Source organism: Ictalurus punctatus, chromosome 19 (genome assembly GCF_001660625.3).
Source record: "Ictalurus punctatus breed USDA103 chromosome 19, Coco_2.0, whole genome shotgun sequence".
NCBI classification, from domain to species: domain Eukaryota; kingdom Metazoa; phylum Chordata; class Actinopteri; order Siluriformes; family Ictaluridae; genus Ictalurus; species Ictalurus punctatus.
In genome coordinates, this window is record NC_030434.2 from 21,280,962 (window position 1) to 21,302,016 (window position 21,055).

At 37.9% G+C, this 21,055-nt stretch overlaps 2 protein-coding genes across 5 annotated transcripts; one reads left to right on the forward strand and one right to left on the reverse strand.

Moving 5' to 3' along the window:
• The first annotated feature begins 1,805 nt into the window (after nucleotides 1-1,805).
• Nucleotides 1,806-14,538, forward strand: hcfc2 (host cell factor C2). Of its 4 annotated transcripts, XM_053688523.1 has the most exons (19): nucleotides 2,000-2,128; nucleotides 2,205-2,281; nucleotides 3,851-3,999; nucleotides 4,085-4,245; nucleotides 5,539-5,747; nucleotides 5,986-6,070; nucleotides 6,306-6,400; nucleotides 6,564-6,794; nucleotides 7,991-8,215; nucleotides 8,315-8,364; nucleotides 9,725-9,838; nucleotides 9,928-10,024; nucleotides 10,130-10,213; nucleotides 10,722-10,753; nucleotides 10,839-10,964; nucleotides 11,060-11,245; nucleotides 11,391-11,682; nucleotides 13,487-13,559; nucleotides 13,710-14,538. In XM_053688523.1, exons 3-19 carry the CDS (start codon nucleotides 3,955-3,957, stop codon nucleotides 13,714-13,716), a joined length of 2,112 nt encoding a protein of 703 aa, XP_053544498.1. In that variant the 5' UTR covers nucleotides 2,000-2,128; nucleotides 2,205-2,281; nucleotides 3,851-3,954; the 3' UTR covers nucleotides 13,717-14,538. The 4 variants fall into 4 exon arrangements, with proteins under 4 accessions (XP_047018310.1, XP_017349730.1, XP_017349733.1 ...); XM_017494241.3 differs by lacking the exon at nucleotides 2,205-2,281 and having other exon boundaries at nucleotides 1,811-2,128; XM_047162354.2 differs by lacking the exons at nucleotides 2,205-2,281; nucleotides 13,710-14,538 and having other exon boundaries at nucleotides 1,806-2,128; nucleotides 13,487-13,563.
• A 404-nt stretch (nucleotides 14,539-14,942) lies between these two features.
• Nucleotides 14,943-20,108, reverse strand: nfyba (nuclear transcription factor Y, beta a). Its single transcript, NM_001200599.1, is given in 7 exon segments — nucleotides 14,943-15,331; nucleotides 16,533-16,612; nucleotides 17,009-17,087; nucleotides 17,173-17,370; nucleotides 17,476-17,609; nucleotides 19,175-19,268; nucleotides 20,063-20,108. Coding segments are annotated over 6 exon segments (618 nt in total). The 5' UTR covers nucleotides 20,063-20,108; the 3' UTR covers nucleotides 14,943-15,298.
• Nucleotides 20,109-21,055: the final 947 nt, after the last annotated feature.

The following is a 21,055-nucleotide window of genomic DNA, read 5'->3' on the forward strand; positions in this document are numbered from 1 at the left end:
TCATATAGACTGTTGTTATATGGTCATATAGACTGCTGTTATATGGTTATATAGACTGTTCTTATATGGTCGTATAGTTTGTTGTTTCTTGTAAAGCTGGGATAAATGCGCGGTCTTTTACTGACCTCCTCAGTCTACAGCACACATTACACACCATGCTAATGAAGTCCTCGTAAGCCTCAAGAACAACATTTACTCTCATATACTTCATACACATTGTTTAACACACAAATCACCAAATACCCGGTTAGAATAAAATAACCTGTAAAAAAAATAATAAAATAAATTTAAGTACATTACTGGCAGTAGAGCTGGTAGATAGTTACGGTAATTAACAGTGTGAAGTTTTGTTTAGAGTTGTAAACATTGTACATATTACATTGTTGTTATGAAATGCAAAGCAATGTGCATTTTTCCAGGATCATACATACAGTATATTCACAGCAGTATATTCATGTACGCATGTAAAAACCAAATATAAATGACATATATAAATCTTAAACAAATTTTTAAAAATCCCAACAAAAGGTTTCCATTTTATTAAAAGAAACATTTCATTCCACTTAAGAACAAACTACACAAGATGATCTTGCTAAAATGAACAGTAACAGAATCAACATATCACAATTTTGGGAAACAAATACAGTATTCATAGTTATACATGACTTTAGAAACTACTTAGTTTTATACTTATTCCTAAAAATTGAATCATTGACAAATAATCCACTTTAGTGGGAACATTTTGCATCAGGCCACATCACACCTCTCCACTGTTGATTATTTTCCTATAACAGCATGTCCCAAAATGTTATTTCTTTATGGCATTTCCCTTACATATGGGCATTCTTTTTTCTTCACAGTTGATTTTTAATTGTTCTGAAAAAATGTCTGTTTAAAAAAAAAAATTATTTGACCCCCAAATTTCTGTAATAAATGTGAATAAAACAAAAGTGTTTCTTTTTTCAGGGTTGTATTTTATCGGGAACCAAATGTTAAAGGCTCGGCACTCTCTTCTATCATTTGAGGCCATTCGGATACATTTAGATAGTGATTTATGTAAACGGTTGTAAGTTTCAGTGCAAAGTTTTGCTATGCATAATGTTTTTTGTTTTTTTAAATGACACATTGCAAATAATGTTAATACATGCTAAAAGTTAAATGTAAATAGTACACGTTAAATATCAAATAAAATGTTCAATGTTAAATGTATGTTTTAAATGTAAACATAAATGTTATATAAATCTAAATGTTAAATATTAAATGTAAATGTTAAATTAAATATAGGCCTAAATGTTAAAGCCATACAGCCATTTTCCATAGCGCTTATCCTACAGCGGTACATCCTACTAAGAATAAATAAATATTACATGTAAATATTACATGTCAATGATAAATGTAAATATTACATGTAAAAGTTATTTGTAAATATTATATGTAAATGTTAAAAGTTACTGGGTTGCCAGGTGTTGAGAGTGTAGTTGAGTAGTGTAAAGAGTTTTGGCGCGTTAGATTTGTTCTTCGGTAAATCAGAGACTAACCACACGGGGGCGCTGAAGAGAAAAGATGCAGCGAGCACAACAGAGAACAAGAGCAAGCGAAGTGTCCATCCAGTTGAATAAAACATCCTACTTTACTTCCCCTTGTTCTGACTTTCCTCTTTTTTTTAACGTCTCATGATTTTATTATTTCTTCAATAGTCCCAGGCAAATTCTTAAAATGTATAAGGCTTTGCTTTAATGTATGATAACCTCTACTAAAACGATAAAACATCTCTGGGAAGTATTTTATAGTGCGCAAGGGAGTAAGGGGTTAAAGTAGACGGATAGTAGTTGATTTGAAACGCGTCCCTTTCACAACAGGAGCACCGCCTCCCACACAAAACTAGAGCTGTTGATGCAGCGTTCAGTGTCTGAGTAGTACAGTGGGTTTAAAATAAATAAAAACATCTATATAATTTTTATTTTAATGATGAGAACCGAGGCTCCGCTGTGGCAGCGCGTGCAGGCGTTTACCGGCCCCGTTCCTCGAGCAAGACACGGGCACCGAGCGGCCGCCATACGGGAGCTGATAGTGGTATTTGGTGGTGGAAATGAAGGAATCGCGGAGGAGTTGCATGTTTATAACACAGGTATGAGAGGAGAGTAGCGCTGAATGCTAGTTTATGCAAACAGTAGCAATGCTAACAATCATTTCTTTCTTACAAGTTTGTTTGGCTCGTTACTTTGGACAAAGTCTAGCAGGCGAGTGCTTAATTCCAAATTGCACCATGCTCCCTATAGAAGTGAGTATAACATAATGGCGTCTACGCTCTACCTAGTGCACTAAGTCTCCGATGGAGAGTGTTCTTAAGACGCGGCCGTTTTCGGGGCGTAACCATGCAGTGTAAAAGTTAATACATCATGTTAATTCATTTCAGGAGCTTTATTGTCATAATGAAATTCTTATTTTGTCCAATCCTCTCAAAAAAGCATGGTAAAAAGGGCATAAGAAACAATATAATGCAAGACAAAAAAAAAAAAAAAAACAACAAGACAATACAGTACACAATTCAATCGTTCACAATATGAAATAATATGAGACAATAAGCAATAAGAACAATCAGGGGTCCCACTAGGGTTTCTGGGCCCCTGGCTAATTTGTACTTCGGGCCCCAAGCCCACAATTATCTTTTCTTATTGCCCCGTGTAAAAACAATCATTTATTAATAAAACCTAACAATTATTGCATATTCAATGAGAGACTATAAAGAACTAAATTTGAACAGTTTATTAAATTTTATGAAATTATGCATTTTTAACAGTATACAAATAACTATATATACAGTACAAGCAATTAACACCATTTTACTCTCTCTCTCTATCATACACAGACACTATAGAAATGCTGTCTGGATGTTTTTATAAGCTGTCGACTTGTAATTTCTTATTCCCCATGTACCAAGAACAATGAACTTTACTACTACTACTATTATTATTACTAGTAGTAGTAGTAATAGTGGTGGTGGTAATAGTAGTGGTGGCTGTGGTGGTAGTAGTAGTGTTAGTAGTGGTGGCTGTGGTAGTAGTGGCGGTGGTGGTGGCTTAGTGGTTAAAGGCTCCGTGTTACTGATCGGAAGATCGGGGTTCAAGCTCCGGCGCTGCCACTGTTGGGCCCTTGAGCAAGGCCCTTAACTGCCCTCTCTGCTCAAGGGGTGCTGTATCATGGCTGACCCTTGAGAAAGAGGCTGTCAGGTCTACATCTTTATCCTCTAAGACACTATAGCGACCCCGAGCGTGCAGTCAGTTCCGTTGCCTGCCAACTGGGACGTCTGCATGGCTACAGAATGACGTTTGAAAGATGCCATTTAAATGCTTTTAAGCTTTTCGTTATGTTGAGATCACGAGAAAATTAAGTTGAAATCACGAGAAAACAAGAACGAAAAAATGATTATGCATGGCCTCTTAGGACTTCTGTAGTGAAATACATTTGTGGCTGTAATAAATATGAACACAGTTTACTCTATTGTCCTTTTCCCCCGAAGGAGGAGAAAGTAAAAGTAGATTTTAGTAATTTTAGTAATTTTATTTGTTTCTTTGGTTGAATAAAACGGTCACAATGTTTCCGTAACATTTCGGAGGAATTCAGTGCTAATGTAGCGATCAAAAGTTGGGTCTGAGGAAATTAGGGATGTATGTAGAGTTTCCCTGTGTGTGTGTTAGTGTGTGTGATGAAGTTGGTTTCAGCCTAGTGTAGAAATCTGGATTTCAGTTTGTTTAATTATTAATCATTAATGAATTCTGTTGGAAAACTGAACCTGGCAACAATAATGCACTCATACACACATTACTTCCTTCCTTCTCTACCCCTTTAGTTTCCAGACAGTGGTTTCTTCCCGCAGTGAGAGGGGACATCCCCCCTGGCTGTGCCGCACACGGTTTTGTGTGTGAAGGCACACGCATCCTGGTGTTTGGAGGAATGGTGGAGTTTGGACAGTACAGCAACAGTCTCTACGAGCTGCAGGTTACAACGCTCGGTCATTAAGAGAAGAACATGAACATTCCATAAACCATAAAAATGCTGAGCTTCTGCTTCATGATCTTTGTAGGCCAGTCGCTGGCTGTGGAAGAAACTGAAGCCGCGGCCACCGAAGAACGCTTTACCTCCGTGCCCTCGTCTGGGACACAGCTTCACTCTCCACGGCAACAAGTGCTACCTGTTTGGAGGGCTGGCCAATGACAGTGAAGACCCTAATGGCAACGTGCCACGGTGAGTACACTCTTGAAGGGGTACACTCTTAAAATAAGGGTTCCTCAGAGTAGAGGAATCATTTTCAGTTCCATAATGAATCACTTTCATTCCCCGAAAGAACGTTTCCATCTGGGATTCTTCAACCGTTCTATGTTGTAAACTTTTTTTAACATATTTTTATTTAGGCCTACACTATGTGTCAAAAGTTTGTGGACACTTGACTGAAATGTTTCTCATGATCTTAAAAAGCTTTTGATCTGAAGGTGTAGAATTAAACGTTTGAAATCGGTCTTGTAGACAAAAAATATAATCGCGTCAACATTTTCATTTCTTTCATTAGAAAACTAACATTTTATTTACAAAAAAAAAATCATTTTAAACGCATGACTCAGAGCGGAATATTCCGAAAAGCAGCCAATAAGAGTCCAGCGTCGGTGGGAACTCCTTTAATACTGTTTAAAAAGCATCTCAGGGAAATTCCTCAAGAAATCAGTTGAGAAAACGCCAAGAATACATTTCTGGAAATTCTAGCCGAAAAGGATGTCTACTTTGAAGATGCTAAAATATTAGATTAGTTTTTTAATTTATTTTGGATTTTTTTAATCACAACATAATTCCCATACTTCCATTTGTGTTACTCCAGAGTTTTGATGACTTGTAAAAAGAATAAAAATAAAGAATGAGTGTTTCTAAAAGTTTGATCGGTAGATGAAAAGGAATAAAAAATGTCTCCGTGACCTGCTATGTAAATTCCTCGCATACAAAGTTTTGAAAATTGAGCAACTAATATTACTTTGTAAAAACACTTTGTAATATAATTTGTACAAATTCATGTGATTGGCTGACACAGAGGATCTGCAGTGGAGTCGCTGAACTAAGTCCAGGTTGTTTTCACGTCTTCAAGTTTCTCTGCTACAATGTTTTTTTCACACGCTCGGTTTCATCTACTGAAATACTGCGCCGAGTCCGCACCCAGATTGCTCGAGAGTGTTAACAAGTGTAGTCACTCTATCTAGAGATGCTTTTATCCCATTTTTTCCATTTTCAATATGATACTAATACAAGATATGAGTGTATTCGCTTATACTTAATACCAATCCAGTGCGGAGATCCTCTCGTTAAACTGAGCTGACCATTTCGAGGTGTGATCGGAAAATGAGATCCAGTACTGATCCAGCATTTCAAAGCAGATTCAGCACTCAGTACTGGATTAATAGATCCCCAGTTTGATGTAGGGGTTTTATGCTCATGCTTGTCTTACTCTCTTCAACACTTGCATGCACTGATTCGTTCAAGTGTGACATTCTGCAGATATTTGGATGATTTCTACGAGCTGGAGCTACAGACGCAGTCAGGAGTCAAAGGCTGGATCATCCCTGAAACAAAAGGAGGAGGTCCATCGCCCAGGGAGTCTCACACGTGCGTGGCGTTTGGCGGAAAAAGTGGAAGCTGCCCAAAGCTTTTCATTTTCGGGGGCATGTGCGGGAATAGACTATCAGATCTGTGGCAACTGGATGTTGGTAAGCTTTGAGTGTAAGAGTTTTGAATGGCAAATAGCAGAAATCAGTACATTTTCAGAGTGCTATAGTTTTATTATGAGCTCCTGAGTAAAGAGCATGCGCCATAAGCAAAAAGTATTTTTCAGGCGTGTATATTACTCTAGTAAGAAAAATGTACGAAAATACAGATTGTCCTACACACTCTACATATTTATTCAGCCTTTATTTGTGACTCTTATGATGTTTATTTCTCTTTCAGACACTATGACCTGGTCGTTACCTAAAACTGCAGGACCCTGTCCTTCACCGAGAAGTCAACACTCTTCAAATGTGATTGGAAACCAGTAATAAAGCTTTCTCATCCGTACACCGCTGGTCATGCACTTCCCCTGCTTTGCATATTTAGTTTTGTTTTGCTTTCACTGCCATATTTGGCATGAGTGTGCGGTTTTTTGGGGTTTTTTTATTCAAGGAAATCACTAATGTGTTTAGGGTAGGCTTGCTTATCCTGACACACTGGCTAGGTTTACATGCAAATATGTGCAGGTCTTGAAGTTTCTCCTTCCTCGTTGTGTGTAGGATCTACGTGTTTGGTGGTTGGGTTCCTGCAGAGGAGAAGAACGCTGTAGGAGCAGAATGGACCTGTACTAACTCTATGTCAGTGCTAAACCTTGGTATGTATCTCACACCCCAAAATTATATGAATTGACATTATTTATCTGTTAAAAACTGTTTTTATTTTTATTTTGTTATGAAGTTATATATGGGCTGCCATTTTTCGGGGATGTTTGATGATTTATTATATAATTATTTTATTATCTCTGACCTCGCTTTAAGACACAATGACGTGGCGTGGTCTGAACCCTGAGAGCCAACAACAGCGGCAGTCAGGCACAGTCATGGAGGAGGAAGAGAAAGAGGAGGGTCATATCTGCTGGCCAAAAGCTCGCACTGGTCACTGCGCTGTAGCCATCGGCACGCGCCTGTACATCTGGAGTGGACGGGACGGCTATAGGAAAAGCCGGAACTACCAAGTGTGCTTCAAAGACCTGTGGTATTTGGAAACAGGTGAAATCAGCCTTTAAAGACTCTTGATTTAGTGTAAAGTACATACAGTAGATGAGCTGAGAGGTACTGAAAAAGCAAATTTGTGAATGATCTTTAATATAGTGTAAGTCCAGGAATCTGAGTCCACTACCTAGAGTTGTTTTTATCATTTATCAACTTAAAGTCATACTTATTTAACACAATTCTATACATTTTTAAAAGTGGAAATATGTGAATGGTCTGTTTGTGCAATTTTTGACTATACTAAATCATTTTTATGTCATACAGTGTCAAAAAAAACAACGACAACTGGAATTTCATGTGTTTTAGCACTGTTTAATTACTAATAATTCCAGCCATTAAACAAAAAGCTAATAGCAGTTAAGTAAATAAAATTAATAAACATGTGTACAACCAAAGACCAGTAATAATAATAATACACTTACACTAATGTATTATAATGTATCTTTTCTTTAAATGAGTACTCGTTTAAAGGTAGGTGCACTTTGGAAATTAAACCAGTTTAATTTAACAAACTCATGAACAAAAACCCAAACAATTTCGTGTCGTGTAGTACAAGCGCCTATTTACAGATAGTGTCCTCCAGAATTATTGGCACCCTTCATAAAAATGAGCAAATATTATTGTATAATATGAACATTACCCACAATAATTCCCTTTGTTCTAAAAAAAAAAAAAATTCTCATTAGAACTACTGTGTCTTTTTAAATAATGTGTCTCCGAAATTTGTCCCAAAAATGATTGACCCCCCCTAAGGAAACTCCTTTTGCAGTAGTAATAGTAGTAGTAGTAGTAGTAATAGTAATAAAAGTAATAGTAATAGAAATAAAATAATAATAGTAATAGAAAAAAAAATAATAGTAAGTAGTAGTTGTAAGTCGCTTTGGATAAAAGCGTCTGCTAAATGAGTAAATGTATTATTATTTATTTTCATAAAGGGTGCCAATAATTCTGGAGGGCACTGTATAAAATCTGGGTCTTGGAAAATATTATTCATGTATACCTTACCTTTCATGATTTAAGTATTTAATATAAACCAACAGCTTGATTTACCAAAAATATCAATAAAAATATAGGGGATTTAATACTATTACACGGTTCATTGGGTGGTAACATTTTGGAATTATTGACAAAATCATATTGATGGTTGAATGGTGAAATAAAGACAGCTAACACCTTTCTCACCGTGTGTACAGAGAAGCCAGCGACACCAGCTGCTGTGTTTTTGGTCAAGTCCACTATCAGCATGCTGCATGTAGCCTGGCACCCTTTACCTGCAGCTGAGTGCTACCTGCTTCAGTTGCAGTACATTGCTCCACCTCCCGCCTCCCAAACACATGCCTCTGATTCGCCAGACACCCTAACCCCACCCACCAGTCTGCCAGAGGGGGAGGAGCCTCTATTGGGACCTACTCATACACGTATGTGTTCAGGGTGTTGGAAAATTTACATTTGCTTAGTTTTCAGAAAGAAGACACCAGTTCCATCAGCAGACACTAACTGTAGTGTTTTTCCTCCAGAGTCTGAACCGTGTCGCGGAAATGGAAACCACGAGAGTTCAACACTACAGGTCAGAGGTCTACAGCAAGCCACATTCGACATTTCAACAGGAATGAAAAATGTGTGAAAGTTTATCGCACCCTTTAGACCACAGTATAATACTAGGACCCCCTGAGAATTTAAATAGAAATATTATATGAGAAGTTAAACATAATTGTGATGGACACTGCAGGATCTTAAAGGCTTTTAAAAAAGTAGATTGTAGGTTATTTGCTGTAGGTATGAAATACAACACAACAGAGGAAAGAACGAGGCTAAAAATACCTTTGATTCTGTCATATATACTGCCGGTCAAAAGTTTGTCGACTGAAATGTTTCTCATGATCTTAAAAACCTTTTGATCTGAAGGTGTATGATTTAAATCATTGAAATTGGTGTTATTGACAAAAATATAATCGTGCCAACATATTCATTTCTTTCATTAGAAAACTAACATTGTATTTACAAAAATAAAACGGACGACTTAAAATTTTAAACGGACGACTCGGAGCGAAATATTCCGGAAAGCAGCCAATAAGAGTCCAGCGTAGGTGGGAACTCCTTTAATACTGTTTAAAAAGCTTCTCAGGGAAATTCCTCAAGAAATCTATTGAGAAAACGCCAAGAATACATTTCTGGAAATTCTAGGCAACAAGGACGTCTACATTGAAGACGCTAAAATATTCAATTATTTTGATTTATTTGGGATTTTTTTTATCACAACCTAATTCCCATAGTTCCATTTGTGATACTCCAGAGTTTTGATTCTTTATTTTTTATTCTCCCCTCCCCACATTTTATAATAATAATAAAGTAATGACTGTGTCTAAACTTTTGACAGGTAGTATACATTCAAAGACTTTTAAAACTTCTAAGAAATGAATAAATCCACTTCCAGGGAGTCTGCACCACTTCAAGCCTCTGCAAGTGATCCTGTCAGCTCTAAGGACGCTTTCACACCTATTAGTCCATTTGCCGAGTCTGAATCAGTGCGATATTGACAATTTTGGTTCATTTGCTGTTTGCTTTGTTTTCATTTTACACTTCACATTAATTCAACAAACCGAAATACAAACCAAAACGTGGCTGATGGATGTATAAGACTGAAAGCGTGCTAATAAAACTCATTAATTGATCAGATGTACAGCAACAGGAAAATCGTCTGAGCATGTAGAACATGGCACAGGAGTTAAATAAATGATTAGATTTTTTCTTTTGCTTTGTCAGTCAAAACATCCAGAACAAATGGCATTTCCACAGCTGTATAGCACTGTCCTTGGGTTTAGATTGTGCCTCGCAGCTTAGTGCAGCAGCTTGGATCTACAGAAGAATGCTGCAAACCATCACATCGCTTTTTTGAATCGATTTCTCATCTCTCATACCTGTGCTAGAGTTCACTTAGAAATGGAACAAGACAACCTCACAGACACGCTGTCGTTCTGTGCCCGAGTGTAAACTCTGTTCTCACCTGCACCGAGCGGGAAAATACACCGACTAAACACTGCGTATGTGAAATACACATAATTATGCTTATAGACTGAAATGTCTTGAAATTACAAAAAGTGTTTTTTAGGACAGCTTTGTGATCCCACAGGAGAGGGCTGGCGGTGGTGAAGCCAGAGCAGAGAACACAGATAAACAGAACAAATTAGACTTCAATCCTGTAGCTGGCATCATCACGGATGAGTCTGGTAACACTCCCTTCCCCATCTTCATGCTTTATATTTATTTATTTATTCTTTAATCATAGTCTACCAGAGCTCATGAGCCTGTTTGTATTTCCTCAATACTGACAGTAAATAGGCAGCAGGCGGCCTCTTTGAGACCTGTGACAGAAGAAGCGAATGAGCAGAATGGGACTGAATCTCAGCAGCGGCAAGGTAAAAGCTCTGCTCAGAGTAGACATATGCGTTTCTTTATATCTCATTCCCTCCCGAAGGAATTCTGACTAATCTCACCCCTTCGTGCAGAATGTTTGACAAATTCCTGCCTGCTCCTGCAGTAATTGTTCGCACCGGCCTGACATATTTTCTGGTTTTCTGTTGGTTCTGTTCTCAAAATATAAACAAAATAGTAATTTACTACATCGTGACCCTGACCAGAAAAAAAAAAATTGCTAAACTTGAGTAAATGAAAGCATTACATGCGTCATGCAGCACAGTGCGAGCTCCGTATACACTCTCAGGTTAAGGAACATGGACTTTCTTTGTCACGCAAGCTTCATATGTAATGGTCTGCTCCCTCTCGCAAAAAATACCCATCTCTTATCGTTTGGTCCTAAGGCATCCCCGTCCCGATGCATACGTCTACCTAAGAGAATGTTGCTCACAGTTAGATCTCAGTTATTGTTCTCACTCACAGACTCCTTTTAATCTGTTCAATCCACAGAACATGAAAATCTACCCAACACTTCAGGACAGGTAAAGATTTCCACTCTGTGTGTGTATGTGAAATGTCTGTGGTTGTAATCGACAAACTTCTGATAATCTGCCCCATCCACTGCAGAGTGAAAGAGCTGAAGTCTCCACATGGTTCAATGTTGGTATATTTAAAACACTCTTCGCTGAGGTCACACACTACTATCTACCCTCTGTGAATGGGAGCACTGACCAAATCTCCAGTGACAGCGAGGTCAGTCTGTGAACACGACACAAACACAAATTTGCACATTTTTGGAGCTATGCAACTGCTCAATATAATTCTCTCTCTCGCTCTCTCGTATCTAGTGGAAGATGCCAGGACCTCACAGTTTTGAAGGACGGGAGAAGCAGGAGCTCGCATCTAATGTTACCTACCGGTTCAGAGTGGCAGGCCTAAACTGCTGTGGCCGAGGAGAATTCAGTCCCATTGGGGAATTTAAAACGTGCCATCCTGGATTCCCAGAGGCACCTCCTGCTGTCAAGATCACCAAGGTACAACTACTCATGCAGAAATATCTACAAAAAATAAAGTGTTCTGTTGATATTTTGCAATATATTGGTAGCATATTACATTTTCAGCATATTAAATTTTTATATGCGGTGCAGTCGTCTCATGCTATTATTCTTCATGATTCAGGCATCTGATTCAGTACACATCACATGGGATTCGCCTTCCAATGCATCAGGGAAAATTCAGGAATATTCCATGTACCTGGCAGTGAAGAAGGCGCGAGGGAATGCCTCGGAGAAGCCGGGAGATCTGACCTTTATACGCATTTACCGCGGTGCCAAAACCTCATGTACAGTGAATGCTGCAAATCTGAGTAACGCATACATCGACTGCTCTGCTCGTCCTGCCATCGTGTTCCGCATCGCCGCCAAGAACGAACGTGGCTACGGGCCCGCCACTCAGATCCGTTGGCTACAAGGTGCATGGGAATATATCTGTGTGTGTGTGTGTGTGTGTGTGTGTGTGTGTGTGTGTGTGTGGGGTGTGTGTGTAGAAAGTAGACAAAAAAGTATTTGCCCCCATCCTGATTTCTTCTTTGTGTATATCTTATACTAAATTGTACCAGAGATTGAAAAAAAAATCTAAGATAAAACCAAGGTGACCTGAGTAAACACAAAATACAGTTTTTAAATGATAATGTTATTTATTGATGCAAAAAAAGTTATCCAATACCATCTGGGCCTGTGTGAAAATGTATTTGCCCCCATAGTTACTAATTCCCCAAATCTATGTAACTGCACTCATAATGGAGTTCAGCTGGACTAGACACAGCCAGGCCTGATTACTGCAAACCCTGTTCAATCAATTCAACATGTAAATAGAACTTTTACAACAACATGAAGTTGGTTAAAAGATCTTACTCAGTAACACACTATGCCAAAGGTGAAAGAAATTCCAGAAATGATGAGGAAGAAGTTGATTGAAATACATGTCTGGGAAGGGTTACAAAGTTATTTATAGAGGCTCTCGATCTCCAAAGGAGCACAGTGAGAGCCGTTATCTCGGCACTGTAGTGAACCTTCCCAGAAGTGGCCATCCTCCCACAAATCCTCCAAGAACACAGTGATGACTCATCCAAGAATTCACAAAAGAGCCAAGGACAACATCAAAGGACCTACAGGCCTCTCTTGCATCAATAAAGGTCACTGTTCATGACTCCACTATCAGATAGACATTGGGCAAAAATGGCTTCCATGGAAGAGTGGCAAGGTGAAAACCACTGCTAACCCAGAAGAACATTAAGGCTCATCTGAATTTTGCCAAAACACATCTTGATGATCCTCAAAACTTTTGGAAGAAAGTTCTGTAGACTGATGAGTCGAAAGTGGAACTGTTTGGAAGACAGGAGTCCCGTTACATCGGGCATGAACCAAACACAGAATTCCACAAAAAGAACATCATACCTATGGTCAAGCATGGTGGTGGTAGTGTGATGGTGTGGGGATGCTTTACTGCTTCAGGGCCTGGGCAACTTGCAGTAATTGAGGAGAAACATGAATTCTGCTCTCTGCCAGAAAATCCTAAAGGAGAATGTCCAGTCTTCAGTCTGTAAGTTGAAAGTCAAGCGCAACTGAATTATGCAGCAAGACAATGATCCAAAGTATAGAAGTAAATTCACCTCTTAATGACTCAAAAAAAGCTAAATTAAAGTTTTGAAGTGGTCAAAGTCCTGACTTGAACCAATTGAGATGCTGTGGCAGAACCTTAAATGGGCAGTTCATGCTTGAAAACACTCCAATGTGGCTAAACTAAAGCAGTTCTGCAAAGAGTGGGCCAAAATTCCTCCACAGTGCTGTGAAAGCCTGATCTCCAGTTATCGGAAGTATTTGGTTGCAGTTGTTGCTGCTAAAGGTGGCACAACCAAGTTTTTCATATTTGTGATGTGTTGGATAACTTTTTTTGCATCTATATATATATATATATATATATATATATATATATATATATATATATATATATATATATATATATATATATTTACAAAAAAAACAACTGTATTGTGTTTACTCAGTTTGACTTTGTTTTATGTTGTATTTCATTTGAGGATTTAAATCTATTTAGTATGTGATATACATAAAAACAGAACAAAAGAGGATACTAGAAATCAAATACTTTTTCACAGCACTGTAACTTTAGTTGTGAAGCAGTTTTTCCAATTGTATGGTAGCCAGTTACTCACATTCCCAGCAGAAATTCTTAATGTTGTGTTTATTGTCCCACAGAGAGCAATAAAATCAAATCAGCATTAAAACCAGACTCCAGCCCCACCGATCGTGAACCAGACGACATTATTAGGTAAGATAAGTAGCACACTGCCCTCCCTGTTTGATTAAGTATAACACAGATGTGGTTTTTATAGTGAAGAAATTTAATCAGCCGCTGTAATCGCTAATGACTGATCATTGGAGGAGCTAATCAAGTTGTGTTTTTGTTTGAATCTTCCAGCTCATGATGGCTGCAGAGGAACCGTTCTCACTCTCAGATCAGCTGATATTCACAGGAGCCATCCAGTGTTTTATGTTATTTCTAACATTCTGTTCAGTCTCAGCTACAGATAACCTTTATGTACACAAGTGCATTTGCACTTGCTGTAAATGTATGTTTTCTAACTTATTTTTTATACTGTTGTTGTACATAAACATTTTTAAGATGTTATTTTTTCATATTAGTGTTTTAGCTAGGATTAGTGTTTGTTTCCAAATCTGCCTTTTTACTGGTGTAGGCAGATACTATTTTATATATATATATATATATATATATATATATATATATATATATATATATTTTTTTTTTTTTTTTTTTTCATTTGAAACATACCCTTCAATAATTTCCTGAAAAAACAAAGTCTGCAAAGAAATACCATTTAAACTGATATCATGTCATAATGCTGGCATCTATGAGTGTTCGGCCAGTTTTGTGTGTTAATAATGGTTCAAGAAAATGTATTTTATATTCTGTAAAAGAACTTACTGCTCAGTCTCAAGGGCTAGATGGTTTAAATTTGCAGTGTTCCCCCAAAACCCCTGCACTTGAAAGTATATGCAGAAGCAGTTGGTTCATTTTCTAAAATCGTTTTCTTATACAACCTCTACATAACCTGATTAAAGACATTGTTTACATGAAGTTTTCTGTTACGAGATATTTAACAGTTATGTCTCCAGTGTCAGTGTTTTATAGTCAGTGATAAAGCTGTACTTAAATTTTGAAAAGTCTTCAGGACAGACAGCTAGGTGCATTTTTCATCTTACTAACTTCAAAACCAAACAAAAAGAGGGGGAAAAAAACAACGCTGGTTATAACCTTTAACAAGTGACAACAGGAACTAACTTTTTTCATATGTTCTACAACATTAAATGTGACAAGTCAATAAACGTTACAGCATGTCATTCTTTCTAGGAAACCATCAATGTTAGAATGGTAACAGTATACCTTGTCTTGTTTGTTTTTCTCCTTAGGATTTCTGTCAAAGGTGGACTTTTGGTTCAAATTTAGCACTGCAAATTCATGACCAGTTACTACTCTTCATGCAAGATATGTTCATTCACTACCCATCTAAAAACGTAGATATATTTTCCATTGGATACAATTATCCAAACTTGTTTCCTTTGTTTTATTTTAAGAATCAACATGAAATTGACAACCAACAAAGTTATTTATCTTATATGATTCAAACAGAAATCAAATGAGAATCCATTTATTGTATTTAAGTAAACCCAGTATTAGACGCCCACCCACAAACCTTTAAAAACTAACAAATACATGGGACAGAAAACTCACAAAAATTATTAGCGGTCTTCATTCAGAGAGTTTGACCTTAGACTGTTTTAAAATTAACAAATTATATAAGCGTAACAAATGACTGTTGCATGAATTACAGACATCAAGAAAATTTACAAATTCAGGCTCTCTGCTAGCAGGTTCTTCTTTTCCTGCTCACAACTCCTCATTAATCTTGTTCTCCAAAGCCACCAGTAAAACTTTACAAGGTGAGAGAGCAGTCCATGGACAAGTGCTTGGTCTAAAGCTGATCCAGGTCATGAGAACTGGATTTGTTGAACACCAGGGATCTAAAGAAGACAAAAGAAAAGCAAAAAAAAAAAAAGGATGAAACATTCAGATAATCATTAAAAATTCACGAGTGTTTGTGTCAGTCAGTCAAGCAGTATTAAAAAGGTTCAACTAAGAGTTTAATATCTTTCAATAACAATTTGCCATTCAAGCTAGTTAACATTATAAAGCTGCATTATAAGATGGCGTGTAATCCATACTCACTTTCTATTTTATCAGGTATTAGCCATCAGTGCACTGGTTATGTATACAATACAGACCACTGATAAAGAACTAATGGATACTTGAGATATTGTGCAAGCTAAGAGAGAATCTCTATCGGTACACTTAAGATGTGGCCATTGAGTGTTAGTGGGTTTTTCCTATTACATTTACACAAGCAAAAACACAATACTACTATGTCAGTGTCCCAGCTGAAAATGATTCACCACCTTCCTCAGTATCACACCGTATCATTGATGCATGGTATAAAGGAGCTGACAAATTGAGCACGGCAACATGTAGGCTATGGTTCATAACTGCTTTTTCTACAAAGCTGACTTGATGAAACGGCTAAATGACATAGTAGGTATTCCTTTAAAAAAAAAAAATATTGCACCCAGTTGCACAAACAATGTTAGAACCTCCATAGCCTAATTTGAACGTACATGGCAGCTACTAAAACAATGGTTGCAACAAGCAGCATTAATATAGCCTTAAGTTATAACTTAAACCATACAGATTTAATTTGTAGATGCTTCGTTACCTGTTGTTGCTATGAAGTATTACTAAAAAGAGTGTTGAAAAACAAGCGCATAAAATACAGATATAAAGACGAACAATTTGAATCACCGCTTTTTGTAAAGACTAATAGGATTTTGTTAAAAATGTGTTAAAATGACTCGAGACAGACCTTGCTTGAAATAAAAGGTTATCCAGAGAAAGACCTCGAACATGAACGTAGTATTTCCTGTTTATATCGGCTGGCGTTTCTGACTGATTGGTGAAGTACATCGGTCTGAAGGTTTTGAGCTACGACCATTTTACACACTACTAGTTACAACATACCTTTAAAGGTCTGCGGTGCAACCAACATTCTACACAGCTCTAAGTTTAAAGTAACTCCTTTTGAGCTATGATTTAGGGTTGACGTTAGAACTTGACTTAGGATCAAAATTACGTTCGACCTGGTGCACTTTGTGGATCTCCAGACACACTCACCTGTTGGTATGATGTGGTGTACACCATGACGTTCTGCTGCTGGCCATCAGTTGTGATCAATCCAGCAGGTAATTGATTTGCTGCAACGCAAAAACCTCAACCCTGAGTATAAAGCACTAGTGACATTTATATACTGTATATCACCATCATTGTGCTATTTTTGCAGCATTAGGTAGCCTTTGGTGCCTGAGCACTTCTGTAGCTTTACACTCTGCTGTAACACTGCAGCACTTGCAACTTTAGTCAACAGCAAAAATATAACTAACAATTTATCTTAATACTGTAACACTTGCCACCAATGTAGAGAATTTATGTACATGTCTATTGATGTAACGTTGAAAACATGCAAGTAAGAATTTAATTGCAAATTCTTTTTTTTTTTTTTTTAAACCAATAAAACTTGAAGTTTTACAGTAAGTACTTTAAATGTCTGCAATTGTAAAATAAATGTCTATTTGTAAAGATTCAATACTTACTGAAACTGTCTTCTGTAAGTTCTTCGCTCAGGCCTTCTGTGACTGGCACTCCGGAAATTCCCTTCTCACCCTTCATCGCCTAGAAAACACCACAACCCTTCATCTACTCCTTTACACCAACATTAAAGAACACTTTTTGTTGTGTGTGCGCACATAAACCATACCTCTCTGAACTTCTGCAGATAAAGCTTAAGTGGCTCCACATACATATCAAAACCCAGCGTAGACATGGCAAACAGGATGTCCTCGCCATTGATGGTTTTGCGCTTCTCCTGATGACACCGCTCGCTCGCTTCTGAAGTGATGAAGCTGATGAACTCACTCACACACTCCTGTACGCATTCTTTTGCATCTTTTGCAATCTGTAAGCAAAATAAAATTAATGATTATTTTTTTTAAATAATCAAATTCAGCAAAACATTCATGACTTGTGATAACTGGGGTATGTGAATGAATGAGACACAAACCTTTCCCGTCTGTGGGATGGCGTTCTTCATGATGCGAGCTACGTTAGCAATAGGCAGGTAGATATCCTGCTCTCGGAGATTGTCTTTGCAACCGTTGCCATCTTCATGGTCATGAAGACTTTCTTCGCCATCATCTAGATAGAGACGAAATACATTCATGAACATTTGCACCATGAACATTTTGACCTTTTATCTTAAAGGTTTTTAATAGCTCTGAATTCTGAGTTCGACTCTTATGACACTATTTCAACATGGCAGCATGACACATGGTTGTGTGCATGACCAAAAACATGGTGGATTTCAAATACTAATCAATTCAGGTGGACAGGTTTAAGAGATCCCTCAGAAATCTATAAAGATCAGTGCATTTGTGTGTAAAAATAAATAAATAAAAATCAGAAAAGTATAACTTTTTTAAGCTGGATATATTTACTTTCAATTTTTGTTGTGTAATTGGACAGTCTTGACAGGCTATATTATAAAATAAGTTATTTTATGTACAACACTACTCATTACTTCCAAAAGTTTTACAATAATATATAGACAGAGTGACTGCTGATGATTTTTTTAGAGCAAATACACGTGCTTTGTGCCAGAGGATACAAAATAGGGCAATGTACATATGCAAAACAAGCAACTAAACTACTCATCGCTTTTGTGTGAAGGAGAGCTCATCAAAACTTTACACTGGGATTTCAGTGAAACATAATTTAAGCCAGTGTTAGACTGTGCGATTAGATCGTTACTTGTTACAATGCACAAAACAATCCCTGTAAAATCTCAATCATGTTGTATAACCAGCTGTGCCATAACATGCGTCCTCCAAGTCAGATTATACCATGAAGATCCTCTAAGGATAGACCTACAATTAAAGAAAACTACTCAATTTTCTGGCCAAGCAAAATGGAGTAGTTTTCTTTAATTGTAGGTCTATCCTTAGAGGATCTTCATGGTATAATCTGACTTGGAGGACACATGTTATGGCACAGCTGGTTATACAACTGTATATACACACACACACACAACACAAACTGAAACCATCTTTAAAGTGAGCTCGGGGTAATAAAGATGTTCTTCTGTCCGTTATTCTGTTTAGTTAATGGTTTGTCATTGCTGACCATATTAGTAGCTGTGCCGTGGGTTTTGCGTAATCCTATGCAGTGCTGCTATTGATGGCTTTTAGGCAACAGATAAGCAAAGGCCAACAATTTTTTTTTTAAACACACACACAAAAAAAAAACATAACTGGCATGGAGCCATTTGAGAGAACAAAGAGTCGACTCTTATTAGTGAGTTGAGCCAAGTGGTCTGATTCACTGGGGCTTCGGTTGTGGCGCACCTTGCATCTCCAGAAGCACACCTAAATTTATATTTCAGTCTACAGTACTGATATATAACATGCTGATATCAAACACTCTGTCTGAAAACTCGGAAATTTAGACTATATCCGGAGCTCCCAGTTGCCATGAAGACAGCCTTAACTCGTTAGTAACATGATACGACTCGAGATATGTAGCGCGTACCGACTCATTTGAAGCATTGTTTCATTACATTACACACGAAATGTTTTTGATCCTAGCCATCGTTGGGTGGGCTTTTAAACTATAATACATTATGTTTTATATATAGTGTGTGGGCTTTTTAAAATATAATACATTATATGTTTTCTATATAATGTATAAGTCAGCTATTAACTTGCCCTCTTGCGTTTGTAACACGTAGTGGCCACTGGTCATATAGTCGCTCGTTATGGCCAACTGCGAGGTATCGGTGGTGGTACTGTCTCCGTCCATCTGAAAATAAAATGCACCATAAAATTGTGTCAGGATAATGAAACAAATAAAACTTGTGCAAATTGAACCGCTAAGATACCTGCATTTCTCGATTACCAACGATAGCTAGTTAGCTAAAGCGCGCACCTATTCCAACATAACTAGCTAGCTCACTAGAATTCAGTAAACCAATTCGAAATGAGTTTATACGAAAGAAAATAAAGAAAAACAATACAATTCAACAATTAGGCGTATTTATTTCCCAATTTAAATGCTTTGTGTTTCTTTCTTTGGTTTTAAAATTAGCTTGACAACAGCTAAGGACAGTTAGCCATCTAGCTAATAGGAGAAATGCCTCGCTAGCCGCGGTTCCTGCTGAAATAAGACGGTCCACCATAATTGCAAATATTTAACAGATTCTTATTAAATGATCTCTACATAACTACATACCAGCAATGCACATAATTCCGAGGTTAGTCAGAGAGCTCGACCGGGGATATGTTGGTGACATTTTGCCCGGGAGAGAAAATCCTTAGTAAGCTTTTATACGACACTGTAATTGTGCAGTGTAATGTCGGTAGCTAGCCTCCTGTCCAACAAAGAGATCCTCAGCTCAGGAGAGAGTTTGGGCCTTGTGGTTTATACCGAACTACAGTCCCAAACTTGTCCCTAATTAAGCATTATTCTCGACACTTCCTGCTTTCAATCGCACATTCAGATAGACAACAAGCAACAAAAATCTCTCCGAGACGGACATTTTCATTCGAGCTAACGAGAAATCGGTTAGCAATCATTGGCCGAAGCCAGATACAAACCTGCAATGAAGCCCTGGTTGGTTCGCGTCTGCAAACGGCCGTGTGGTTGGACAGAAAATGGCTGCGAAAGGACCAGTCCCAGCGCGGAGAGCGCCGCCATACTGCACCGCCTCCTGCTACCACTAGAGGCCGCGACATGGGGTTAACACACCACTTCACTCTTCTCTAACACTGCTTTTACTACTCATATAAACACCTGTTTCATTCAGTTTCAGTTATATAACACTTTTAACAATATATATTATCACAAAAGCAGCTTTACGCAAATCCTGATGTACACTCTGAGGGGAAAAAAACAGTACTACACTACCTTTTCTTCTGGTTGTTGTGGTCTGCTCAAGTGTACACCTTTTTCTATCTATCCATCCATCCATCCATCCATCCATCTTCTATACCGCTTATCCTACAGGGTCGTAGGGAACCTGGAGCCTATCCCAGGGAGCATGGGGCACAAGGTGGGGTATACCCTGGACGAGGTGACAATCCATCGCAGGACACAATCACACACATTCATACACTACGGACACTTTGGACATGCCAATCAGCCTACCATGCATGTCTTTGGACTGGGGAGGAAACCGGAGTACCTGGAGGAAACCCCCATATCACGGGGAGAACATGCAAACTTGCACACACAAACACACACACAGGGACGTGGCGGGAATCGCACCCCCAACCTTGGAGGTGTGAGGTGAACGTACTAAGCCACTGTGAGCCCACCTTTTGTACCTTTAGTACATATTTAACATAGATAAATGCATGAGTTTACCCTTTAAACTTTACTCTAAAACAAATTGCAGTCCATTTCTGTTTTTTTTAAAAAATATATATATATAGCTATGCATAGCCTAAAGATCAGCATGAGATTGCTGTGGATGGTGCTACATGGATACCTGAAAGATGGCTGTGGATTCCAAAGAATTGTATCGGATGTCTTTATATAATGTAGCATGAAGATTTCCCTTCACTGGAAGTAAGAGGCCAGCATGACAA